We start from the raw sequence: 27,844 nt of genomic DNA, 5'->3' as shown, positions 1-27,844 counted from the left end.
TTTTAAATACACTTTAATTACATTTTTTAAAACCTACATGAAACCTCATCCCACCTTTGGATGAGGTTTGCTGCTTTTTCTATTGCCCGCCAGGGCTCCTGGCCTGCCCACCAACCTTAAGATTGGACGGGCAGGTCCATTAATTAGTTTAACGACTTTGTCAATGGCCTCAGTTGGCCATTGACAGGTCGGCAGGGGCACAGCTGATTCAGCTGAGCCCCCGCCTACCTGAAAATTGAAATGGGGCGGGGTGACCTCGGGAGTTTCGCCCGACATCGTCCCGCATCATTTTACGCGTCGGCGAGTGGGCCCCATTCCCCCCCCCGCTCGCCGACCGGGAAATCCTGGCCATAATATCCCTTAACCTCCAGGTAGGAGTCAAAGTCACCTGCCCATTGAAAAAGAATTCACATGCCATCTGATTTCGAGTGATTCAGCTTCTCAGGTTTGTATCTAGTGTGGCCAACTGTGATTAAATGTATTCCTGGAGGTTTCATCACATGACCTACCCCCACACTCCAGCCATTAGTTGGCCAACACATCTATCCTTGTGACGTACGGCCTTCCTACGCCAACTGGAAAGCAAAGACACTCATTACCCAATTGGATGATGCTTGACTGTCAGCCAAACAGCCCATTTTCAATATTTTTATATCTGGTAAAGAGAAATATTCAAAGAATATGACAAAAAAAAACATTTTTAATGCCCCCGATGATTTTTCTCCAGGGTTGCACACACAGTAGTGTCCAGGAGATTGATCTTCAATTCCTGGAGGCTCCAGGCCAATCCTGGAGGGTTGACAACCCTCTTTGTATCTGTCCTCATTCTATAGATGTCAACACTTTGCCCCCAGGATTTTGCATCTGTTGCATGGCAGAAAACCGGGGACAAATAGCAGAGGCCAACTGTATTCCCACCGCTCATTCGCAAAATTATTGACCAACTGCTGAAAAATAATTAGACCGTTTCAACAAAATGGCAGAGTTCGCAACTTTCAAATGAGATTTTAAACCGAGGCCCTGCCCACCCTCAGGTGGATGTAAAAGATCCCACAGCCATTGTTCCAAAGAAGAGCGGCAGTGTTCTCCACTGGTGTTCTGGCCAATACTGATTTCTCAACCAACACCGCTAAAACAGATTATCTGGTCTTAAACGCTGTGCTATATGGGATATATCTGTGCCCAAATGGGCTGCTGTTTTCCCTGCCTTCCAACAACGACTACATTTCAACAGTACTTCATTGGCTGTGAAGTGCTTTTGGGACGTCCTGAGGTTGTGCAAGGCGCTATATAATTGCAAAGTTATGGTACTCATAACCTACTGACACACAAGCCAACATCCTTAACATGACACCATTGGTAATATCTCCACCCTGTCATCTGCTTTGCCTTTTTACCTTTCTAACCCACCGACTCACTTGCACTAGACGACATGAGAGGGAACGTAAAACCAAACATTTGTTTGCTTGTCATCTCTTGCTCACATCCACTACATTCAAAGTGAGCTGGGTGGCTGATTTCATTTTAGGTGATTGCCACGTCCTTCCCTCCCCACTCAGGATGAAGAGCTGTTGGGCTCATCGAAGAAAGCAACCAACGCTGTTCCCGAGTGGCTTCCGTTATTCTTTTCTAATGAAATTTCTTCCACTCTTTTCCCGCTGCTGAAGGTGCCAACCTTCAACTGGAGTGTGGCTGCCCAGTTGCTTGGCTCAGTGACTGTTAGCAAGCTATTCCACTAAGGAGAGCATCACAGCTGAGCCCAAACCAATTAACACTCAGCATCCACAGATGTGCTTTCCAACAGGGACGTGAGACATACTCAGCTGTAAGCCAATATTTTTTTAGCCAAGGGGTACAGAAGCTCCACAATTGAGACCAGCTTTTTCAGCAGAGTCTTATTCCCTCTGTACTGTTTCTCTGGTCTAAATGCCACTATTGATACTTTCAATGGAAACCTTCTGAAAGCCATTTTCATCCCTTTGGGGGTGAATGGGATAGGGTCTGATCAGGTTACCCTATGGAGAAACTGAATGAGCTATACCTTTATTGCTTAGAGTCTAGAAAAATAAGAGATGATCTCATTGAAACATTCTCAAGGGGCTTGATAGTCTAGATGCTGGGAGGATGTTTCTTCTGGCTGGGTAGTCTAGAACCTGCAATAAGGGGTCACCCATTTAGAACTGAGATGAGGAGAAATTTCTTCACTCAATGGGCCTTTGGAATTCTCTACCCCAGTCTTTAATACACAGGCTATTCATCCCATCGAGTTCATGCTGGCTCTCTGTAGAGCAACCCCATTCAGTCACATTCTCCCTGCTCTACCACGTAGCCCTGGACGTTTATTTCTCTCAAGTGCCCATCCCATTTCATTTTGAAACCACCCATTGTCCCTGCTTCCACCATGCTTGTAGGCAGGGAGTTCCAGGGCATTACCACTCGCTGCGTAAAAAAAGTTCTTCCTCAAATCCACCCACCCCCTGCACCGCAACTCTTTCCCAAAATCTTGAATCTGTGGCTCCAAAGATGTTGAAGATTCCATGGCAGTGTGTGAAAAGGATGAGGGTGGTCTCCTGCTGTCCTTGTCAATATTTTTCCCTTAACCAACATTTCTAAAGAACCAAAAACAGATTGACTGGTGGTAGAGCTGTAGATGCTCATTAATTGACTATATGCAAGTCAAGCTCAGTAGACTTTTGGGTATTAAGGGAATCAAGAGATATGGTGGCAGTGCAGGAAGGTAGAAAATCAGCTGTAATCCTACTCAATGACAGAGTAGACACAAAGGGCTTTTCCTTTTCATTTTTCTGATGGATGTTCCTGTCCACATCTCAAAAGAAATTTAAGATAGAGTACACCAGCGGTCCCCTCTTAGTGATGTTATTCCACTATTAGAGAATAATCTTGCAACCTCTGTGAAATGAGGTATGTCACTGAGGAAGGAAAGAGCCTTACGTGACAAAGTACCACAGTGATGGCATCACTTTGTACCATTGATCTAGAACAAGGGGTCACAATTTCGGGATATGAGGTCAACCATTTAGGACTGAGACGAGGAGAAATTTCTTCCTGCAGAGGGTGGTGAACCTGTGGAATTCTCTACCACAGGAGGCTGTGGAGGCCAAGTCATTGAATATTTTTAAGAAGGAAATAGATAGATTTCTAGACTTTTAAGGTGTCAAGGAGTATGGGGAGAGATCAGGAGTATGGCTTTGAGTTAGAGGATCAGCCATGATCATACTGAATGGCGAAGCAGGTACAAAGGGCCGAATGACCTACTCCTGCTCCTATTTTCTACGTTTCTATGATCAAAGATCACATTCAATAAAATAAATCAATATCTTTTTTTAAAGTAGCCTGTTCTGACAGAAATGTTAACTCTCTTTCTCTCTTCACAGATGCTGCCAGACCTGCTGAGTATTTCTACCAGTTTCTCTTTTTACTTCAGATTTCCAGTGTCTTGTTTTTGAATAGGAAAAATAGTTTATGGTTTAGCGGAAGATGAAATGTATTCACGGTGGACATTCTGCACTCTCGTTACAATCCAAAACAAAGAGGTCTAACGTTTGTAAGATTTGTTGGGATTGTGCATTCTCATTACAATCCAAAACAATGAGGTATAACCTTTATAAGATTTGATGGGAGATATTCACTCAGACCCTTGCGCCACCCCAACCCACACAATCCCATAACCACCACCACCCCCACCCCCACCCTTCCACCAAGTTCTCACCCGCCACTCTTGCAGTACGCAGCTCAAGAACGTGCACTTGGAGACAATCAGGGAGAAAGTTGCACCAAATTCTTCCAACACAAATCGGCAGCTATAACCGAACCGCCATAGCCCACGGCTGCCTGTTTGCCAGACCGGATGCCAAAACTGTTCAATTTTTTTTTTAAGAACAAAGAAATACCCAACAAAGACATTGTCTAACCTCTTTATTTCACTAAAAATATATATGGGTGACATAAAACTGAAGGACAGATAATGCTTTCATATATTAATACAGTCAAATGTAGCCATATCCATTTTGAGGGGAATAGTTGGCATCGCTCCAATCATCCTTTGCTGCTTGAAGAAAACGGTTGCCATGCATTCTGGGAAAGTGTATTGAAGCTGCCTGCGGAGCACAGGGTCAGAGGTCAGATCGAGAAGCACCATCACTTCAAAAGGCTATCTATTGAAAAATCTCCTGTCACCTGAGACACATTAATCTTGTCATAATGAGCATGCCAGGGTAGACAAAAGTGACGTTCCTTATCAGACCTGGATGAAATGCAACCAGCTATCTCACTACTGTCCTGGCCGGAACATGTGGAACAGGCTACCGGAAGGTGCTGGGGGTATGGCTCCCAGGGGCCGGGGTGTGTGCACTTAAAAACTGGAAGGAGCGTGTAGCTATGGTAAACAAAAACCAGAGATGTGGGAGCGAAACTCCCCCTCCATTATGGTAAGAACTTAGTTGTCAGGGGCAAGACGCTCTTAGTGCTGCTGTATGTGGCACAGCTGTGGCCCGTTCCTCACTCCTACACCGTGGTGATCACCCGAGCCATCTCCGCTTTATCTGGAGGTCGGAAATGGACCATGTTCGCAGGGTCACGATGTACAAACCTCTAGATAAAAGGGGGGTGGGGGGGGCAGGAAGAAAATATACCCAACATCGCCCTCATCTTGATGGCCACCTTCGTGTGTGCCTGCATCAAGCTGTGCGTGGACCCTCAGGACTGAGCTTCCCCCTGTGCCCGGTGTTACAGGGTCTGGCCATGTTGCTGGGAAATGCTCCAAGCAGTTGGACTGTGCCATACCACCTGTCCCTCATGGAAAAGTTTATGCAGAGCAACACTACTTCCCACAAGTCCATCAGGCAATGGTCTGCACATCATGTCCTCAAGGCCCTGTGGAGATGGTAGATCCTGACAGACGGTTCCCTGATCAGACTGTCAAAGCTATTTGGCCTTCAAACAAGCACCAAGATGTAGCTTGGCGAGACAGGCCCTCCCGGTCAGATTCTTCCTACACGCCCAGAGTCTCACTCCCTCCGCACGTTGCCCTCGAGGTGGCTGCGATGGGGAAGAGACTGTTGTCCACCTCCTTCTGGAATGTGCCTTTGCAAAGGAGGTCTGGAAAGAGTGGCAGTGGTTTTTGTCGAGGTTCACCCCGAGCAGCTCTGTGACATGGGTCTTTGTGCTCTACGGGCTGTTCCCAGCAACGCACAAACCGATAAAAATCACCGGCTGCGGGGAGACCATCGTCTCAGCGAAAGACGCTCTTTGGTCTGCCCGAAACTGCCGGGGGCAGGCCCTACCCACAAGGTTTAACAGCATTTGCGTTCAACAGCATTTGTTTGCATTCATTTGACATCAATTGGACACAAAAGCAATCAGTTAGCTATCAATTGTTCTCAAGAGCAATTATTTAGCTGTCATTTAACATTGCAAGTCACCTAACTGGCATCAACATCATCAATTGCCCCAAACCTCAGCTCTCAAACATTTGCCATTAGCAACATCACTTAGACATTCGGACACCAAAAACAATCATTTTCCACGATTGCAGCATTTTTCTCCACCACCTCCCCACATCCCCAGATTATTTTCTCCCCGCCTCCCCCGATCAATTTTCTCACCAACCACACCTCCCGCAGCAATTTTCTTCCCCCCCTCCCGAACCACCCCCATCGTCCCCAAATTGCAGCAGTTCCCTTCCCCCTCTCTCTCCCCCTCCCCTCCACCGCTCTGTCCCTCCCCCTCTCCACTTCTCTCTCCCCATCCCCCTCTTCCTCCCCCACCATCCTCCACCTCTCCCCCCCTCAACCTCTCTCTCCTCCACACCCCTCTCCCCATCTCTCGTCCAATTCCATCTCTGCCTCTGTCTCTGCCACCTCCTCACCATCCCACACCATTCTCTCTCCCCTCCCCCCTTTCTCTTACCTTCTCCTCCTCCCCTCCCTCTCACTCCTCCATCTCCCTTCACCCCTCCTTCTGCATCCCACCATTCTTCCTCTCCCTCTCCCCCATCTCTCCCCTTCCCTCAACCAGAGAAGAGGTTGCAGGGCCGGCCAGACTCAAAAGTGACAGTGAGACCAGCCCTGAAGCAGTTTTGAACGGGCACGGGAGCATCGATGGCGCCAGCAACAAGGTGAGTAATTTGGAGGGGGCTGGAGGAGAGAGTTGGGGGCGGCCCAGATCTCTGAGCTCAGCGGGGGCCCGAGACCTGGGGCTCGATGCGGCCGGAGACCGGAGTTTGGCAGAGATAGCGGGGCCCAAGGCCTGGAAACTAGAGGTAGAGAGGGGGTAAGAGATTGGAGACCGGAGGTGGATAAGAGATTTGAGGTTGGCGTGTAGGGGGGGTTGCAAGGGAAGAGATTGGAGACTGGGGGCGGTGAGTGAGATAATAGATTGGAGACTGGGGGCGGTGAGTGAGATAAGAGATTGGAGGGTGAAGGGGGGCAAGAGACTGGAGGGTGAAGGGGGGGGCAAGAGACTGGATGGTGAAGGGGGGGGCAAGAGACTGGAGGGTGAAGGGGGGCAAGAGACTGGAGGGTGAAGGAGGGGCAAGAGACTGGAGGGTGAAGGGGGGGCAAGAGACTGGAGGGTGAAGGGGGGGGCAAGAGACTGGAGGGTGAAGGGGGGGCAAGAGACTGGAGGGTGAAGGGGGGGCAAGAGACTGGAGGGTGAAGGGGGGGCAAGAGACTGGAGGGTGAAGGGGGGGCAAGAGACTGGAGGGTGAAGGGGGGGCAAGAGACTGGAGGGTGAAGGGGGGGCAAGAGACTGGAGGGTGAAGGGGGGCAAGAGACTGGAGGGTGAAGGGGGGCAAGAGACTGGAGGGTGAAGGGGGCAAGAGACTGGAGGGTGAAGGGGGGCAAGAGACTGGAGGGTGAAGGGGGGCAAGAGACTGGAGGGTGAAGGGGGGCAAGAGACTGGAGGGTGAAGGGGGGGGCAAGAGACTGGAGGGTGAAGGGGGACAAGAGACTGGAGGGGACAAGAGATTGGGGGGGACAAGAGATTGTGGGGGACAAGAGATTTGGGGGGACAAGAGATTTGGGGGGGACAAGAGATTTGGGGGGGACAAGAGATTTGGGGGGGACAAGAGATTGGGGGGGACAAGAGATTGGGGGGGACAAGAGATTGGAGGGGACAAGAGATTGGAGGGGGAGAGTGTAAGAAATTAGAGACAGTGGGGTGGGGTAAGGGTTTGAAGCCTGGGAAGAGTCAGGGGTTTGGAGTCAGTTTGGAGACCAGGGGAAGTGGAAGGGGAAAGAGTTTGGAGACTGGAGGGAGGGGATATCTAAGAAAGATTTTAGATCCTGAGACTGGGGTGGCGGGGAAATGGGGTGAGAGTTTAGATGCTGAGGCTGGGATGGGTGGAGGAGAGGATTTAGACCATGAGATCAGGGGCAGGTGGGGTGGGAGGGGTAGAGTTTAGACCCTGAAGCTTGGTGTGGGTGGTAGGGGGGGGGGGGAAAGAGTTTAGCCCTGAGATTGGGGTGTGGGTGCTTGGAAAGAGTAAAATAAGTTAAGTAATGATGGGGGTCTGGTGGGTGCTCTCAAGCATGTACTGTATAGTGGAAAGATTTTTTGGTCTATATGAAAAAACTGAATAGATTCTGTATTATTTAAGTAATTAATTTCCTTTTTTTTCAAAGCAGGTCGCTGAGCGTATTGGATAGCTTTGATCACACTCGATGCCTTTGAATGTCTTTTGCCATTTGCTGTCAAAGATGGTGAACGCTGCTGATCTGCACTGAAACTCATTGCAGGTTAGAACATTTTATGCCAAATGATCGCTGATAGTTTTTGAGCGCGATGAACGCAAAAATGATGTCAAAAATTTCGGGTACGGGGAATAGGTCCATAAATCTCTGGGTGTGCCAACGCTAGCTGGGGACCAAAAACAGGACTGACTCTCAAAGGATGCCATATAGCCTGCCACGGTCCGAATGCTGATCCAGGCACGGAGGGTTTATGTTAAGTGAGCCGACTCAAAACTCGTGGCACGAGGGACAGAGCGCTTACACTGCTGCTGCTCTGAAATCAGATCATGCAAATCTGTTGCAAGCACACCCAGGGACTGACATGATAGAGACATAAATGGAATATGAGAGTTTTTATATTAATGGTTGAACGTGACCGGAATCAATCCACTCAAACTGAAGAATCTCAGCTTCCTAGACAACCTGGAGTGACAGTTTTAGTAGTGGCATCTCATCAAATTTTAAAGCGTTGGTTTGTAGTCTTTCTTCGAAAAAAAAAATCAGTCTAAATATCAATCCGGACTCTTACCGTGCTGTTGCTGCATTAGACAGAGAGCGCTTTATTGAGGAACTGTAACAGAAAGAAAAACAGGAAATTGGTTTGTTTTTCATCCCTGAAATTATCTTCCCTCCTGTCCTGACCACGCTCAGTCCATCGCTCAACCTCCATTGCCTCACCCATTCATCATGTGTGCACCCAGTCGGTGCTTATTGGCAGGTTGTCCCATCCTGTGACACTTTTGCCCTCCTTAACCACCATACTCCTGATTGACCTTGGCTCCTTTCAAGAATATTTCAATAACTACAGGCGTGATATACATACTAACTGAAGTTGCTAAATGTGAACCTGTGTCCAATGGATTTGGGTCCAGCTCCCAGTCATGAAAAGATGGTTCAATAATAGCATTGTTCACACACTGGATACGTTGTAGTATATTTTTTTTGTTATTCTTTCATGGGATGCGGGCATCACTGGCAAGGCCAGCATTTGTTGCCCATCCCTAATTGCCCTTGAACTGAGTGGCTTGCCAGGCCATTTCAGAGGGCAGTTAAGATTCAACCACATTACTGTGGATCTGGAGTCACATCTCAGCCAGACCAGGTAAGGACGGCAGATTTCCTTCCCGACAGGACATTAGTGAACAAGATGGGTTTTTACAACAGTCGATAATAGTTTCATGGTCACCATTCCTGGGACTGGCTTTCAATTCCAAATTTTATTTATTGAATTTAAATTCCATCAGCTACCATGGTGAGATTTGAATCCATGTCCCCAGAGCATTAGCCCAGACCTCAGGTTTACTAGTCCAATGACATTGCCACTGCACCACCATCTCCCACAATAGAAAATTACAGGATACCAACAGGTACAGTCACCTGATCTCAACCTAACTAGAAGCATGATTGGCTGCAATGCTCCGTGGCTTGGGAGAAAGGGGGAAGGTGGTTCGAGTGGGGGAAAATCAGCCAATGTTACTCTTTGTGATTGCCATTTTGTGATTTTTGGGTGTGGACATTAGGTGAAGATAAGAATGGCTACGACATCAGCTGGGATTTATCTTAGCGCCTTTAACAGAAATAACACAGGAAGAGGCCATTCGACCCTTCATTTCCATGCTGGCTCTCTGTAAGGGCAACCCAGCTAGTCCCACTCCCTGCCTTTTCCCAGTAGCCCTGGCAAGTTCTCTCTCTTCAGGTGCTTAGCCAATTCCTTTCAGAAAGCCATGACTGAATCTTCCTCCGCCACACTCTCAGGCAGTGTCCTAACCACTTGCTGCGTAAAAAAGGTTTTTCCTCATGTAACCTTTGCTTCTTTTGCCAATCCTTTTGCCTTAAATTCATCTCCCCCCGGTTCTGGAACCTTCCACCAACGGGAACAGTTTCTCTCTCTACCTACTCTGTCTAGGCTCACGATTTTGAGCACCTCTATCAAATCTCCTCTCAGCCTTCTCTTTCCTAAAGACAACAGCCCCAGCTTCTCCAATCTATCCATGTAACTGAAGTCCCTCATGCCTGGAACAATTCTTGCAAATCTTTTGTGCGCCCTCTCTAATGCCTTCAACATCCTTCCCAAAGCCTGGTGCTGTAGAAAAATGTCCCGAGCAACGTTCCCGCAAACCCTCAATCTAAAAGTCCCCAAGCAGGCCATGCACAAGTCGACCCGTTTAAGTTAATGGGCATGCACGGGAAAATTACAGGAGCTACGCCCTGAAACAAATTGCCTGCGCACTCCAAAAAAATGTCGAGGGTACGTTGGTCCCAAGGTCCCATAGTCAAAAACAATGGATGCTGGGCCAAAGGAGCAGCAATTGGGAGGGGTAACCAAAAGCATGGTCAAAGTGTTGGGTTATGAGGAGACTCTGAGAAGGAGCACAGGGCGGGTGGGAAGGTTTAGGGAATGGATTCCAGAATGTGAGGCCAAGATATGGCCAACCAACGATAGGGAAGGAGCAGGGTTCAAGCAGAAAATTCCGCCGGAATCGGAGGAGGTAAGAGTTCGAGAGGAAAAGGTTGTTGGGCTGGAGGAAACGACAGGGGTACGGAGGGGTGAAGAATGAGCGCAAGACCACTTAGGCATTTAAACGCTATTTTGGAGGTGTTGGGACAAGGGTAGGAAACTGGGAGCATAGCTTTGATGGAGCTGAAATTTACAAAAGTGGGAGGATGGAAGGATGGACAAGCTTAACTGTGAAGCAGGTCAATCCCATCTGTACCTGTCATCCACAGACAAACAGACTGCAGTTAAATATTGAGGATAATGACCATTTTTTAACCTCTCCCTGTAACTATGGTGCACTATGGATTATGTGGAGCTCCCAATTACTACACGGGCTGAGATCAGGCAACTCAACACAGGCCAGGAACTGAACCTGGGACTTCCTGGCTTGTAGGACTTCATGTTTTTTTCTTTATCTTGTCATGGGATGTGCCATTTGCTGGCAAAGGACAACATTTGTTGGCCAAACCTAATTGCCCTTGAACAGAGTGCCTTGCTAAAGGCCAGTTAGGAGTTAACCACATTAGTGTGGATCTGGAGTCAGGTAAGAATGGGAGATTTCTTTTCCTTCTCTAAAGGGCATTAGTGAATCAGATGGGTTTTTATATCAATTGATGACAGTTGCCATGGTCACCATTACTGATGGCTAGCTTTCTCTGCCAGATTTATTAATTGAATTTAAATTCCACCAACTGCCGTGGTGGGATTCAAACCCAGATTATTACCCTTGGCCTTTTGGATTACTAGCAGGGTAACATTACCACTACGCCACCATCTCCCCTTAGAAATACACTGAGAAATGCATAGAATTTACAACAAGGAAACAGGCCATTTTTTCCAAACTGTTTGTGTTTATTCTCTACATGAGCATCTTGTTCTAACCACGTTTACCCACCCTGTTCCCATATCCCTTCAACTGCTTTACCTTCATCCACCCATCCAATATAATTTTGAACGTTGACAGCTGCTGCCTGAATCACAAGCCCAGAATGGATTCCACACCAGCCTTACCACACTCTTGTGCAAAGAAATTTACCTTTTCCCTCTATCTTACATTCAATCTTGAACCTCCAGCCCCTTGTCCCGGGTAACTCAGCTTCACGGAAACAATTTGACCCTATCCACCTTGACTCATCCTTTCATAATTTTCCATGTCTATGAACATCCAAACAATGACAAACAGATAAAGATCCTCAGATCAATTCAATCTGTTCTACGCCATCGAGTGTCACAATATAGACACACTGCACCCCGACCTATGTGATCTCCCGGGAGAGGTGAAAGATCGGATGAAAGTACAAAATCTGGATTGGACGAAGAAAGCTGGGAAAATTCTCTTTGACCCATCCAGCCAATCGAACTAATCCAGGTCACTATGGCTTTGCACGGCTATTACATTGACCTGTATTCCACATTCCGGGGATTGGTTTGCTCGGTTGGCTAGATGGCTGGAGTATGATGTAAAATGATGCGCACAGGGTAGGCTCAATCCTCATACCAGGTGTGGCAATTCATGGAGGCCCTCCCTCCTCGCCTCGCCCTGTGCTTGTGGAGTGGCACTCCTCAAACTATAAGTAGCCAAAAATGTCTCTATCTGATGGAGAGAGATGCCTATGGTACTTTGGGAATTTGGCTCAATGTACTCTGCATTCTTCATTAAAAAAGACCCTTTTTTTTTAAGCACTAAAATAAAATCAAAACACTGCGGACGCTGGAAATCGGAGATAAAACAGAAAGTACTGGAAAAACTCAGCAGATCTGGCAGCATCTGTGGAGAGAGAAACAGTTAACGTTTCGAGTCCGGATGACTCTTTCTTCAGTTCTGACTCGAAATGTTACTCTCTCCACAGGTGCTGCCGGACCTGCTGAGGTCTTCCAGTACTTTCTATTTTTTTTCCCATTTTTTAAAGTCTTCCTTAATGTTTTTACATCATAACAGGCAACATTCTAGCGAAGCTGTGTTGTAACCCCTCTAAAGTGCTAATATCCTTCCTAGAGTGTGGAGCAATTGGGAACAGTAGCAATAGTGGTTGTGTTATGGAATGAGTAACACAATAGTCTGTAGTGAGACATGTGTTCAAACCCCACCATGACAGCTGGGGAAATTTAAACTCAAGTCATTAAATAATCCTGGAATAGAGAAGTTATATCAGTAATAGTACCAGGAAGCTACCAGATTGTGATTTTTTTTTTTAAAAATCTGGTTCACTAACACCCTTCAAGAGAGGAAATCTGCCATCCTTTACCAGGTCTGGCCTATATGTGGCTCCAGGTCTATAACAAATATAATTGAATTTAAATTCCACCAGCTGCCTTGGTGGAATTTGAACCCATGTTCCCCCAGAGCATTAGCCAGGACCTCTAGATTACTAGTGCAGTGATATTATCGCCTAGATGGAGAAGGGCAGCAGGCGCATGGGAACACCACCACCTGCAAGTTCTCCTCCAAGCCACTCACCATCCTAACTTGAAAATATAGCATCGTTCCTTCACTGTCGCTGGGTCAAAATCCTGGAACTCTCTTCCTAACAGCGCTGTGGAGTGCTGCAGTTCAAGAAGGTGGCTCAACACCACCTTCTCAAGGGCCAATTAGGGCAATAAATGCTGGCCAAGGCAGCGATGACCACATCCCATGAACGAATAAAAAAAAACTGCCCTCTGAATTCGCCTGGCCAGCCACTCAGCTGTCAAGAAGGAAGCTCGCCACCACCTTCTTAAGGGCTATTAAAGATGGGCAATAAATGCTGGACAGACCACATGCCATGAATGGGAAAAAAAAGACTGAGATTGCACACAGTGTTCTAAAGCTTTTATATTGGTTCATCATTACCACCCACTTTAAACATTTTAAAGCCCTTGTGTTAAAACCTATTAGCTTTACTTTTAACAACCCCACCAACCCAAAGTGCTGCCTTTAATGTCTTTTGGACGTGTTAGCCCCTCCGAATCCCTCCATTCTTCCAAAGAAACAAGCCTACTTCCATTCGGACTGGGCATTGGATTCAACCACTGAGACACCAACGGAACTGGCACATAACAGACAACACATGAAGCAAAGGATGAACCGCACCTCTCACTTCCAGTTTACATTCCACCTCAGCTTCACCCAGGTCGTTTACGGCCTTGCAGCTATATTTTCCACCATCAAACGTGCTTGGCTTACGAATCTGCAGTGTCAGGACGCCTTGGTTGTGGTACATCAGGAACTTAGGATCATTTATGATTGCCATTTTGTTCTTCATCCAGACAATCTTTGGCTGCATTTGGGAAAAGGAACTGGGTTTACTCGTGTGAAGGTCGCGAAAAAGAGCAAGAGCAAAATAGACTTGCGTCGCAATGCATGGCTATAGGAAGAAAAGGCTTGCTTTATAGGTTTGATAGAGGTATTCAAAATCATGAGGGGTCTGAACAGAGTAGATAGGGAAAAAGCGTTCCCACTTTCTGGAAGGATCGAGAACGAGAGGACACATATGTAAGGTAATTGGCAAAAAAAGCAATGGAGACACGGGGAGAAGCTTTTTCACACAGCGAGTGGTTGGGATCTCGAATGCGCTGCCTGACAGTGTGGCCATGATCTCACTGAATGGCGGAACAGTATCAAGGGGCTGAATGTCCTCTTGTTCCCATGATCTTACGACACTTCCCACATCCCACATACACATATTACGTATGGTTCGGGGATTATTTGCAGCAGCCTCTTCACATCATTCTCAGTGGCACGTATTGATCAAACTAGAATTTAGTGCTTTTCCCTTAATTTTTCTTGCTGTTTAGCAATAAAGTGCAAGGGGTTGCTATTAGAATCAGCATTAGCTCAGATTCCACAGGGCAAGTGAAAGGATCCTACTTTAAAGAACAATTCTTGGTATATTCGATAACATTGGCAATGCTGCATTTATTGCCCATGTCTAGGTGCCCTGAGGAGGTGATGGTGGCTGCCATCTTCTTCCATCATGACAATTGTTTCTTTTATTTCCCACCAAAGATGGCACTTTCAAAGGTGCAGCACTGGAGCATCAACATGGGTTTTTGTACTCAAGTGAGACTTGAACCCACGACCCTTTGACACAGAGGTGAGAATGCTACCAACTGAGCCACAACTGACATGGAAGATGTTAAGAGCCAAACATAAAGTGTGGGACTGGAACTATGCACAGGCCAGATAGGTTGTGGTAGCAGTTCTCCCTCCCTCAAGGGCACTTGTGAACAAGGTGGGTTTTTAACCACAGCCTGACAGCTTTGGAGTGTGCTGCTGTGTGGGTTAATGTTCAGACATTCAGATATAACCAGATGTGAAGCGATTTGATCATATGGAATTCTGTACAATGGAGATAAACAGAGCCGAGTTCCCTCCAATTGAACTCTATATATTAGGAGTGAGGGGAAGGGTTTTTGTTCCATTATAACCTTATACACTTGGGATTGATGAGAAAGGGCTTGGCCTATTAGATTCCAAACAATGAGAGTGACTAGGAAAGAGCATGTTCCTTTGGATTGTTATAGCTGGACCAGTAATATGGTTAAAAACATCCTCCTCCTCCCTAAGAGGGCATTGGTGACCATGGACTTCTAATGGAATCAACATAAGAAATTGGAGCAGGAGTAGGCCATTCAGCCTACTCTGCCATTCAATGAGATCATGGTTGATCTCCAACTTCAACACCATCTTACTGCACTATCCCCCCATCCCTTGATGTTTTTAATGCAAGGGATTGGTTCATGGTTATGCTTGGCCAAGCACTGCAGTGGTTTGCCATTGCCTTCTGCAGTATGGCTGACCAGGAAACTCTCCTACTCTTATCACCTGCCATATTGGAAGGATTTACAGGCTGATAATCACCCGCTTGGCCACATTATGAACACACCTTCCATGGCCATTAAGTCCCAGAGTGGGGCTTGAACCCAGAACTTCTGGGCCTAGCAGCAGGGACACTATCCAAGGCGCCACAAGACCTCCATTGTTAGGACTGTCTTAAATAATACACTTACTTTAGGAGAGCCTCGCACAGAGCAACTCAGCTTTGCTGTGTAACCTGCTACAATAGAACGATCCAATAGAGGCTGTGTGAATTTCGGTGCTTGGTTAAAGTCATGCCCCTTGAACGGTAGTGCCGCAAAAATATCGCCTGTGGAGGGAGAAAGGGAAGAATTAAGACTCGACTTGACTAACCTTACCCACCCACTCCCCCACCCCCCACCAGTCAATGCTGCTGAGTATTTTTCTCCACTTTCCCTGTTTCACCTCAGTGCCTGACATTGCTAAGTATTTATCACATGTCTGGAAATATGCATGCACTGCCCCCACCACCTGCCCCCTGCCCCAATCCCACTGCTTCACGGTGTTGCCTGCTGGTACACCAACTGACAACAGAACTCGTACACAATCTCATGGTGTAACCGTGCAGGCAAATTGTTTGCGGACGATACAAAACCTGGAGGCATTGTGAACCACGAGGAAGACCGTGCAGAACTTCAAAAGGGCATAAACATGCTGGTATAATGAGCTGAAAAATGGCAGATGAAGTTCAATGCGGAGAAGTGTGAAGTGATTCATTTTGGTGGGAAGGATATGGAGACACAATATAAAATAAGGGGTACAGCACTAAAGGCTCTGCAGGAGCAGAGGGACCTGGGTGTATATATGCATAAGTCATTGAAGGTGGCAGGACAGGTGGGGAGTGCGGCTAATAAAGCATACAGTAGTCTAGGCTTTATTAACAATTATCTCTCACGTCCTGGTCAATATTTATCCCTCAAGCAGCATCACAAAAACAGATTATCTGGTCATTAGGGCATTGCTATTTTTGGGAGTTTGCGGAGTTCAAAATGCTGTGTTTCCTACAATACAACAGGAACCGCACTTCATAAAGTGCTCCATTGGCTGTAAAGTGCTTTGGGGTGGTCCGATGGTCATAAAGCACTGTACAAAATGCCGCGTCTTTGTTTTTCCTTTTTTTTAAAAAAAAAAGTATCTTGGGAACTTCCACAGCCAAATATACAAGCAAATCAGGTCTGATTTTAATGTTTCACCTGAGAAATGGCACATCTCACAATGAAGTTGCCCTTTGCTACTGTACTGAAGTAGCAACCTAGATTATTGAATTTATTTTATTCTTTGATGGGATGTGAGTGTCACTGGGCAAGTCCAGCATTGTTGCCCACCCCTAATTGCACTTGAACTGAGCAACCTGCTAGGCTTTTTCAGAGGGTGCTTAAGAGTCAACCACATTGCTGTGGGTCTAGAGTCACATGTAGACCAGACTAGGTAAGGATGACAGATTTCCTTCCTAAAGAACACTAGTGAACCAACAATTTTTTTTTACAACACTTGATGATAGCTGGACTGTTACTGAGACTAGATTTTCCAGATTTTTATTAATTGAATTTATCAGTTGCCATGGTGGGATTTGAACTTGTGTCTCCAAGGACTAGGCCTCTGGCTTAACTAGTTCAGTGACATTACCACTATGTCACCATCTGCCCTAAGTGCTAGAGTGCAGCTTGGACCCACAAACTATTTTCAAAGGCAAATCCCTGAGCTAAACTGACACATTAGTCTACAGTAGATTGTGTGTGGGGTTAGTTAATGCCAACACTGGGTAGAGAAAGCACAGTGGCTAAACTTTCAGACTCAAGGAGATAATCTTACACCAAGCAATGCAATCAAACATTGAGAGATTTGGGTACTCCTATGTATCCTGTTGAGAGAGAGGAGTTAATCCCGTCACTTACTGTCTTTCTGGATATAGGCTGTATTCTTCGTTGTTCTTGGACTGTCACTTAGACCACAGATATTCTCACTGAAGACACGGAAGTAGTACTCATTGCCCATGATGAGATCAGAGATGGTGCAGTGAGGTTTACGGTTATGTTCATACACAGTGAACCATTCCTGAAACCAAAGGGTGAAAGTTCATCACTATTTTCTCAGTTGGAGCCAAATCCGGGTCAAAACCGTCTGAGAAATTTCCTCAAACTAAATATTGGAAAAACCGAAACCATTACCTTCAGTCCCCACTATACACTCTCTGTTCCTTTGCTACCAACTCCTTCCTTCTCCCTGTCTGAACCAGAGTGCTCGCACCCTTGGTGTGGTATATTTCACATTGAGATGAGTTTCCGACCACCCCACCATTCAGACTGCCCATTTCCACCTCTAACATTGTCCAACTCTGCTGCTGCTTCAGCTCATCCGCTGCTGAATCCCTCATTCCTACCTTTTTTTACCTCTAAACTTGACTATCCCAACATACTCCTGGCTGTCCTCCTACATTCTACCCACCATAAACTTGAGGTCATCCAAACCTCTGCTGCCCATGTCCTTACTTGCACCACGTCCCGTTCACCTAGTACCCCTGTTGATCCCCGTTAAGCAATGCCTTGATTTTACAATTCTCATCCTTGTTTCAAAATCCCTCCATGGCCTGGCCCCTCCCTATCTCTACTCATCCAACCTCTGAGATGTCTGCGCTCATCTAGTTCTTGCCTATTGAGCATCCCTGATTTTAATCGATCCACCATTGGTGGCCATGTATTCAGCTGTGTGGGCCCCAAGCTCTGAAATTCTCACCCTAAACCTGACTTTCCACTTCTTTTTCCTCTTTTAAGACGCTCCTTAAAACCTACATCTCACCAAGCTTCTGGCAATCTGCCCTAGGCTAATATTGCCATCATGGTTCAGCATTAAATGTTGTTTTATAACACTCCCATGAGGTGCCTTTGGATCACAAGCCGGATGACAAAGTATGAAACCAGAGGCAAATCCTTTTCTTGATAGTTGGTTTATTTACAGCTCTGCCTCCTACCTGCTAATCAACCCAGTGTCTCAGAAATATTTCTTTATACTCTTTTGAGTATACCAATAAAATAAACAAATGAACGAATAGAATTAACAGCCCCTTAAAGGGGAAGTCTTTCTTTATATGTGCTCAAGGTACTTAATGAATCAATGCACTTCACCCGTGTATCCTTAACCTTGATAATACAATTAACATCCCATTAACACTTTAATACTTTAAAGGGGCTATATAAATAAGGTTGTTGCTGTTGAGAAGGTGGGGCAAGGAATCTGCTAGCACTTCCTGCTCATAAACATGCTTGTGTTTCTTTCTTGGGTAGCTTTATCTCTTTTCTAATGTGCAATGTTGTGCTGGGCTATGCATCCACAAGTACTTTGCACAAGCAGCAAGTCTTTATGTCTGAGCTCTGACAGGATCAGCAGCCCATCAGCACAGACAATTTCTACCCTCATCCAACGCCCACTTTTCCTCTCCGTAGTCTCGGACGTTGTGGGTGCAGAAAAAAATATTGCTCTGACTGCTGTTCACACAGAGATTGATAAACTCAGAGAAGTGTGTGTGTGTGTATGTGTGTGTGGTGCTACCTTCAATGCCTTAGCTGAAACTGCAAGTGCATTGGAATTCACAGCTGTGCAGTATGGCGTAGCAAGCCTATGTCAATATGTGCTGCCAGCCCTGCCAGTTTTACCCGCTCACCATGGTTTTCTTGTCGGCTTTCTGAATGGTGTAGCCAATGATTTCTGAGTTCCCATCGTCCTTTGGTGGTGTCCACTCCAAGCTAGCGTTGAATCCCCAGACATCTGCAATCTTCAGGCTTTCTGGAGGTGCAGGCTTATCTGAAGTAGATTCAGAGCAAAGAAAAATTACAGCAAAAACTGCAATCAACGTTCAAGAGAATGAAATGAAAGTGGCATTTGTTTTTTGCAGCGGCAGTCAGCTCCAACTAAAGCCCAGGACACTCCACTGGGTAGCACTCACATCTCTGAGTCAGAAGGTCTGACAGCATCTGTGCAGAGATAAACAGAGTTAATGATTCGAGTCCGTATGACCCTTCTCCAGAAGAGTCATATTGGACTCAAAACGTTAACTCTGTTTCTCTCTCCACAGACGCTGCCAGACCTGCTGAGCTTTTCCAGCATTTTCTGCTTTGATTTCAGATTTCCAGCATCCTCAGTACTTTTCTTTTATCTGAGTCAGAAGTTGTGGATACCTATAAATCTTATAGTTTAGTATCATGCTGAGGAAGTGCTGCACTGTCTGAGGTGATATCTTGTAGACAAGATGTTAAACGGAGGCCCTCTCTGCCTTTTTTGGTGGATTTTATAGATCCCATGGCACTACATAAAGTGCCGCAGTGAGTTCTCCCTGTAGATTATCTGGTCATTAATCTATTGAAGGTTGGGACCTTGCTAAGCATGCACTGTCCACTGTATTTCCCAATATGACAACAGGGACCACACTTCCAAAATGTTACTGGCTGTGAAATGCCTCTTGAAAGAACTGCATAAACGCAAGTTCTTCCTTCCTATGACAAAACAACTTGGCATTTACATTTATTGTCTTTTCCCCATCGTTTCCAGGCTGCAGTGTCTCAGTATATCTCTGCTCCCTTGTGTCCAATCCTTTGGTTCATTTGGGTTCTCCCCCTCCCTCACTGACCAGCTCTTCATTATGAATCAACAGGGTGGATGGATGTACTGCCTCTACTGATGTGTAAATTTTCACACATTGGTTAACATGAGCGTTCCTCATCCTGCACAATGCGCCATGTTCCATTTCTGATACCCAAGTCTGGTTGGGTAGCGTACAATTGCATACAGCAGATATAGGTGTAGCACCTTTTGATATAACAAAGACTGACTTGGATTTATGCAGCATCATGTCACATCTCAGAAAAGAGCAAAGCCCTCATGTAGCGCTTGGAGGCACTGACTGTTATTTTGTAGGCAAACCTAGAAGCCATTTTGCACAAGAAACTAGTTACAAAATGAATGACTATTTCATCTACAATTGGTGGCTGATGTTTTTAATTAATCCTGCACTTTCTTTGTCCCGCTATTGATGGCAATATCTTCAGCTGTTTAGGGCCCAATCTCTGGAATTCCCTTCCCAAACCTCTTTGCCTCACCACCTCTCTCTGTCTCTCCTCCTACTTAAAACCCACCTCTTTGGCTAAGTGTGTGATCACCTGCTTTAATGTCCCCTCCTTTGGTTCAGTGTCAATTTTTGTCTGGCTCTGCTTCTGTGAAGCGCCTTGGAATAATTTTCTATGATGCCTGAAAGGGTGGTTGAATCAGAAACTCTCATAATGTCTAGGAAGTATTGAGATATTCACTTGCTTTGCCATAGCCTCCAGGGCTATGGGCCCAAGCGCTGGAAAATGGGATTAGTGTAATCATGTCTTTGTTGACCGGCGCGGACACGATGAGCCGAATGGCCTCTTTCCGTGCTGTAAACATCTATGAGCCTATGCGATAAAGACACTATACGGATGCAAGTTGCTGTCATTGAGGGAGGAATGTTGGCCAGGTCCTGGGAGAATATGCTGCCCTTTCTCAAATGGTACCATGGCATTTTGTGCAACATGTGCATCGGGTCTTCATACAGAAAGGATATTGAAGTACCAAAGAGAGCACAAGAAGGATTCACGAGGATGATACCAGAACTGAGAGGTACAACTATCAGGAAAAACTGAACAGACTGGGAGTCATTCTCTAGAAACGCGAAGACTGTGAGGTGACCTGAAAAGAGTCTCTAAAATTAATAAGGGATTAGCAAGATAAAGATGGAAAATACATTTCCACTTGTGGGTGAGACCAAAACAAAGGCATCATAAATAAAAGATAGTCATTAATAAATCCATTTTAACGTGACTAGATTAGTAATCCAGAGGTCCAGGCTAAATTGGTTCAAATCCCACCATGGCAGTTGGTGGAATTTAATTAAATTAATAAATCTGGAATTATAAAGCTAGTCTCAGTAATGTGACCATGAAACTGTCATCGGTTGTCATTAAAAACCCACCTGGCTCACTAATGCCCCTTAGGGAAGGAAATCTACCATCTTTACCTGGTCTGGCCCACGGGGCTAGATCCACAACAATGTGGTTGACTCTCAACTGCTCTCTGAAATGGCCTAGCAAGCCACTAAGTTCAAGGGAAATTAGGGATGGGCAACAAATGCTGGCCTTGCCAGTGATGCCCACATCCCATCAAAAGAATAAAAAAACCTCAAGAGTGTGAAGGTGAATACCAGAGATACTTTGAAGGGGAAGCTAGATAAATACACGAGGGAGAAATGAATAGAAGGATATGTAGATAGGGTGAGATGAAGTAAGGTTGGAGGAGGCTTATGTGGAACATATACATCAGGGACATGTTGAGCCAACTGGCCTGTTTGTGTACTAAAAAACACCAGGCAAGCCAACCCTCAGTGTCAAAGGATGGCATCTCTGACAGTACGGCATCTCCTCTGGAGTGAACAAGGGTGTCTGCCCGGACTGCATAACATGGAGCTTTCTCTAAGGACCAAGTGAGATTTGCCAATACTCCACAGGATCAAATAGACTCAATCTCTTGGTTCAAACATGAAGAACAATCAATTGGGAAAGGTACAACATTGGTGGAAAAGCACACCAGCAAGATTTGACTTCTTTAGGATTGGAGTGAATAGCTTCTCACCGAGAATTTTAAAGTCAAGATGGAGAAACTAGGGCTTGGTGCCAGCAAGGAACATTTGACAATCCTCCTCTCATTACCCAGCAGTTAATGCCAGTACAGCATAAGGCTAATGCCAAGGACGCTAGGCATAACTTTTAGACCAAGTAGAAATTGAATCTTTCACAGCTCAAGCTGTTGTCCAAATAAATCACTAGCTGGCTTTTTTAAGCACTTGATCTTTGGGGTTTGGACGTCCCATAGGTCACAGTCCATGGGGGGGCAACAAGAGGCTATCGAATTGCTCCAAAATTTCCTTCTAGGGCAAAGAGGGCATTTCTTTCCTAGCAATATTCTTTGGAATTTTACAAATAGGCTTGGTACACAGGGATAGAGTGGAATTACTGACAGACCTCTCTTGTAATGTGATCCTGACAGAATGAATATCACAAGCTTGGCATTAACTACACTGTACTGGAGAAGAGCACTTACTAAAGACAGCTACTGCTACAGAGATGGGCATGTTAAGCACGTGTGGGTATTGAGCAAATTGTTTATGTTCTAGAAAAAAAAATCTTTACATGAGTAATCATTCAGATTGGAGAAATATTCTGATATTATCTTCCCATTCCAGATTTCTTTCACACCCAAGGCTGTGCCTTGAGCTGTCTAAGCTCTGCAGTTCCCTACATAAACCTCTCCACCTCTCTCTCTCCTCAAAAACCTACCTCTTTGACCAAATGTTTGGTTGCTTGACCTAATGTCTCCTTCTCCTCTGGCTCGGTATCAATTTATGCCCCATTTCACTCCTGCGAAGTCCCATGAAACGGGAATGTGATGCATAGCTGAGCTGAAGGCGCTATAAAAATGCAGGTTGTTGTTATTCAGCGAGGGGTACGTATCAATGTTACCTTGGGGCCGTAGGTATATCAGAAAATGTCACATTGAGAGGTGTGAAGCATGGAGAGCGTTGACAGGTGTAAGGAAGTGTTACATTGTGAGACGTAGGGTATATCAGAGAGTGCTGCGCAAGGGGTGGGTTATACAATCGTAAGCAGTTAACGTGATATGAGAAGCTGAAACAGCTCCAATTCTATCTGATCAGAACTCTGCACATCTGATCCCTCAAATTGAGCTTGGTTACCTTTGCTCGTCCTACAGCCGGAAGCTCAATTAACTCTGTATCAGGCGTGCAAACCAATCCCTTCTGGCTCCAAACCCCTGACTTCACCCTTTCAGCTAAAGAATTATTTGTGTCCTTTACACTTGGGTCAACTCTCCTCGCATATCAGGCCTTCTTCTTGTGACCGTAATTACGCTGCAACAGGTTTCATTCATTGCAGAAAGTTCCAGAATACTGCATAACCGCCGGGGCAGTCTGGCTGTTCTGACTGCAGTGGCACAGCAATGGTCAATGGTTGCCCCTTCCTGAGTTAACTGCATTACAGTTTTACTTTTAAACCCGTTGCCGTATGGAAAGGTGACACAATTCTTGTTTTTCTCCCCCTAGTTCCTCCACCCATTAAATTCCTGAACTCAACCATAATCTGGTGGGAAGGTTTTTGAGTGGAGAGTAACCTCAAGGATGAAGGGAAAGTTGCTATAAAATGATTTTGGGATATATTTTCACAGCTATCTCTCCTCCATCTCAGCTTGCCTCTCTCTGACCCCCTTCTCCCTACGTTGCTTGCTGACCTACATTTGTCCCCAGCTCTGCAACACTTTGATTTTACATACGAATATGCGAATTAGGAGGAGAAGGCCATTCGGCCCCTCAGTCCTGCTCCGCCACTCAGTAAGATCATGGCTGATCTGATTGCGGCCTCAACTCCACATTCATCACCTTTGACTCCCTTCTCATCCTTGTTTTCAAAACCATCCAGGGCCTCACCCTTCTCTATCTCTGTAACCCTTCAGCCCCACGACCCTTTGAGATCACTGCATGCCTCCAAATTCTGGCCTCTAGCATATCCCGTGATGTTTACCGTTCAACCAGTTCTGGGCCGTGCCTCCAGCTGCCTGGGCTATAAGCTCCGAAATTCCCTTCCTAAGCAACTCCACCTCTCTCTCCTCCTTTAAGATGCCCCTCAAAATCTATCCCTTTGACCAAGCTTTTGGTCACCTGGCCTAATATCTCCTTATCTTAATGTTAAATTTTGTTTGATCAAACTAATATGAAGTCCCATTTACTTTGTTAAAGGTGTTATATAAAATTTGAGGCTTTTTACATGTCTCAACTTAACTAATTTTGCTGAACACAGGGAAGGCCTCATGAGTTTGAGCTAGGCCTCAACAATGACTGGACACTGATACTTGCAATACAAGAATGCAAATCACAACTGAAAGGATTAACATTTCATCGAGTTTTTAAAAATTCGTTCATGGGATGTGGATGTCGCTGGCTGGGCCAGCATTTATTGCCCATCCCTAATTGCCCTTGTTCAGAGGGCAGTTAAGAGTCAACCGCACTGCTGTGGGTCTGGAGTTACATGTAGGCCAGGCCAGATAAGGACAACAGATTTCCTTCCCTAACAGACATTAGTGAACCAGGCGGATTTTTACAACAATCGGCAATGGTTTCATAGTCATCATCAGATTTTTATTGAATTCAAATTCCACCATCTGCCATGGTGGGATTTGAACCCAGGCCCTCAAACGTTACGCTGGGTCTCTGGATTACCAGTAGCAATAGCACTATGCCACCACCTTCCTCTCTGTAACCTTCCAACACTTCCCGATTTGTTAGTGAACTTCTTGGATTATTCGTATCAACTTACGACTCGGATACCGTAAGCAAACCCACACCGGCAAAGACTGGCTAGGCTGTTTCAGTGCCAGAAAAAAACCTATGTGAAACAGCCCTGACAACATCAGTACAATGGAGAGGTTTTTTGGGAGTTAGATGCTACACTGCCCAGCGGTGAGAGACGTTTTAGCCGAATACAAACTGTGCCGCAGGCGTGAGCTCATCGCAGTCCCTTCTGCAGAATTGGCTGGACACGTTCCGGAGAAGGGAGGGCACAGTGATTTCGAGATGAGAGATAGCTGTGATTAACTAGCGCCGTGGGCTGGCTCGATTGCCTCCGAGGGTGAACTGAAATTCTCTCAATTGATCTGGGGCTTTGATCTCCATTTTTACCTTTCCCCAGGAGTTTACAAAACTGTGGGGTGGCAGGAGTTGGGAAGAGGGTGGGGGAGGTGATAGTCTGATCGGACATCACCGACCTGAATTTTGCGCTCGTCGTGTGCGTGTGATCGGCGAGCCCAGAAATGGACGAGATATGCGCTTTTGGCCACGATCGCAACGGACATGCAATTTCACACTGGCTGGCCAATTAACCGGCGGCCGGCACGAAACATGCGCTGAGGGAGGCTCAGTGCTGCCGTGAGGGGGGGTGGAGCGGGAAGAGGGCGGGTGTCGAGACAAGTGAGGGTGCAGGTGGCGGCTTACAGCGAGCTCCCTGAAGGCTGACAACTGCTGCGGAGCTGCCGCAGGGAGCTGCAGTGTTGTTCAAAGGATATTTGCACCCAAACAAATGCCACAAGCTACAAACGACTGACAGCGATGGTCATAAATCCTCAACCTTCGAAAATCTTCTGGGCATTTTATGGATCGAGAACGAAGCAAAAATGTGAAGGCCACCTGGTCGACTGGCACATGGGCCAAGCATAAAAGCCACTAAAAATTTTGGTCGATTGGGGATTTAATTGGCTCAATTGGAACTTTGTCAGCGGGCGCACTTCCGACTTCCGTGCGCGCCTGCCGACCGTGATACCACGCGACGTCGCTATGATGTCGGGAAGCCCGCCCAACGTTTTCGCACTAGTTCGGGTCAGACCCACATCCCATCGCGGCACATAAAATTCTGGCCCATGTCTTGGTGGAGCAGAAGATCTTTTTCTATTGTTACTCATTTGTTCTTGAGTCCTGGATGTTAATTAGATGTACATGATGAGCATTTCACCACTTCCTCAAAGAACCTCAGCAATCAGGTAAGCTCAAGACCCTTGGTCTATTGACTTTAGACTTGGAGGCGAGCTGATAGGGAGGTCTCTAACATAATTAATGGCAGATTAGTATCGTCTGTGATAATTATTCCATGTTAACAGATTGGAGAGGAATAGAGGACATGAGTTTCATGTAAGAGCAGGAATAGAGAATATCTTTTCCCAGAAAGTAGTAAGCCTCTGGAATGAATTGCCATTTTTTATTCATTCTTGGGTTGTGGGCGTCACTTGCAAGGACAGTATTTATTGTCCATCCCTAATTGCCCTTGAGTGGGTGGTGAACCACCAAAACGGAGTGGCTTGCTAACCCATTTCAGAGGGTGTTAAGAATCAACCATATCGTTGTGGATCTGGAGACACATATAGGTCAAGTCAGATATGGACAGATCTCCTTCCCTAAAGGATATGAGTAAACTAGACATATTTTCACAATGATCTTGTAGTTTCCTGACCATTATTAGTGAGACTAGCATTTTATTCCAGTAACATTACCACTATGCTACCATTCCCAGTTGGTGTAATGGGTACTGCTGAGTGTGTTGTTTAGATAGACTCTGTAGTGCACTGTTTAAATAGACTCTGTAGACGATTTACTGTTGTGTACTGTTTAAATAGACTCTGTAGACTGTTTGCCAAAGTGCACAGACTACTTTCTGTAGCCTTCAGGAGGGAGCTGGATGGGTTTCTGACTGGGGCAGAGACTGCAGCATTAGTGTCTTTATGGAAAAGACTTGACCCATGTGATCTTCTGGACTGATTTCAATTGAGTGAGTTGGAGATGAATTTTCCAGAGTATTTGTTCCCTATGGTCTCTGGGTTTCTTTCCCTCTCCCAGGAGATCACTTGGTTGCAAGGATGGGGGTGAGGGATTGGAAGGGAGGTCAAGAGAGGAAAGACGTGTCTAGTCATGATGCTCCAGCATTGCGGTCAAGGGCTTGATAGGACCAGACAGTCTTTTCTTATTTGTCAATTTCATACATTCTTACATTCCCAGGAGTCAACTTTGTGAAGCGTCTTTCACGAAACATTTCAAAGTATTTTCAACTTAAAGCTGAGGGATTTCTTTGGCTGCCCATAATTAAATATGCCACCCAGACTATGGTGCTTACCAACAACCCGAATTTTGACTATTGCCTTGTCGATCAAGTTCTCAATCTGAATACTGAGCTCATATTTCCCAGAGTTACAGCGCTCAGCACTTCGGATGAAGAGAATGGAGTCCACCTCGCTGTTGCGGGTACTGACTTGCTTGGAGTCCAGTGGCTGCCCATCTTTCAACCATGTGATCAAAGGCCGTGGCTTTCCCTGATGAGGACCAAAGTTCAAACAGTCAATCCAACTCAGGCGGGTTGAGAAAGTGAAGCATGCTTGTGAATCAACTCAAGGTTATTATTTTAATTCTGAAATATGTCTCTTCCCTCACTCCATTCAGTTCTCTCTTCTCCACTCCCTGAAGGCAGTTATAATGCACTGTTTAAATAGACTTTGTAGACTGGGATGCATTTCCACAATTGCTTCCAGCGCTGCACCCATGTAACCACTCTTCCTGTGAGCCCTGGCAGTGATTCTTAGCAAACTTTCGACCCTATGAGGCATTACAGTTGAACCACATTCTGCTCTTATTCAATATGTTGGCTGTATATGGTGACATCATTATTCCCAGCCAGAATAGAGATAGACAGGCAAATTATCCGTCTGTCAGTTCTGGAGAGCCCCACTGCTGCAAGTAACTGGGATTAATTTTACACATAGAATTTGTATTACACAACTATTCTCCATCATTTTGCTGGAGAAATCACCATGATTTTTATCAGGAGACATTGCTGTGATTATGGTTCTGTGCTCCCTAACTCATAGTGAATCTGTAAATAAATTCTGTAGACAGTCTGTAATATGCTGTTTAAATAGAATCTGTAGACTATTTGCTGTAGTGCATCGTTTAAAGAGACTGTGTAGGGTTTAACGAGTGTACTGTTTAAATAGACTCTGTAAACTGTTTGCTCTAGTGTTCTGTTTGAATAGGCTGTAGACTTTTTTGCTGTTGTACATTGTTTAAATAGACTATGTAGACTGTTTAATGAGTGTTAAATAGACGCTGTAGACTGTTCTATGTAATATGCTGTTTAAATAGAC

General features: G+C 45.7%; 1 protein-coding gene across 1 annotated transcript in view; it reads right to left on the bottom strand.

The window, feature by feature from the left end:
- Positions 1 to 3,919: 3,919 nt before the first annotated feature.
- LOC144669336 (myosin-binding protein C, fast-type-like) overlaps positions 3,920 to 27,844 on the bottom strand; it is a 90,992-nt gene continuing 67,067 nt past the window's right edge. The window contains exons 28-34 of the mRNA XM_078531698.1: positions 26,821 to 27,016; positions 18,744 to 18,883; positions 16,981 to 17,140; positions 15,238 to 15,374; positions 13,319 to 13,505; positions 8,281 to 8,322; positions 3,920 to 4,118 (exon numbers count right to left, since the gene is read on the bottom strand). Coding sequence (XP_078387824.1) covers positions 8,312 to 8,322; positions 13,319 to 13,505; positions 15,238 to 15,374; positions 16,981 to 17,140; positions 18,744 to 18,883; positions 26,821 to 27,016 — 831 coding nt within the window. The 3' untranslated portion in view covers positions 3,920 to 4,118; positions 8,281 to 8,311. The remainder of the gene's footprint in view (positions 4,119 to 8,280; positions 8,323 to 13,318; positions 13,506 to 15,237; positions 15,375 to 16,980; positions 17,141 to 18,743; positions 18,884 to 26,820; positions 27,017 to 27,844) is intronic.

This window comes from Cetorhinus maximus, chromosome 29, assembly GCF_964194155.1.
Source record: "Cetorhinus maximus chromosome 29, sCetMax3.hap1.1, whole genome shotgun sequence".
Lineage (NCBI taxonomy): Eukaryota > Metazoa > Chordata > Chondrichthyes > Lamniformes > Cetorhinidae > Cetorhinus > Cetorhinus maximus.
This window is presented reverse-complemented; position numbering and strand designations above follow the sequence as displayed.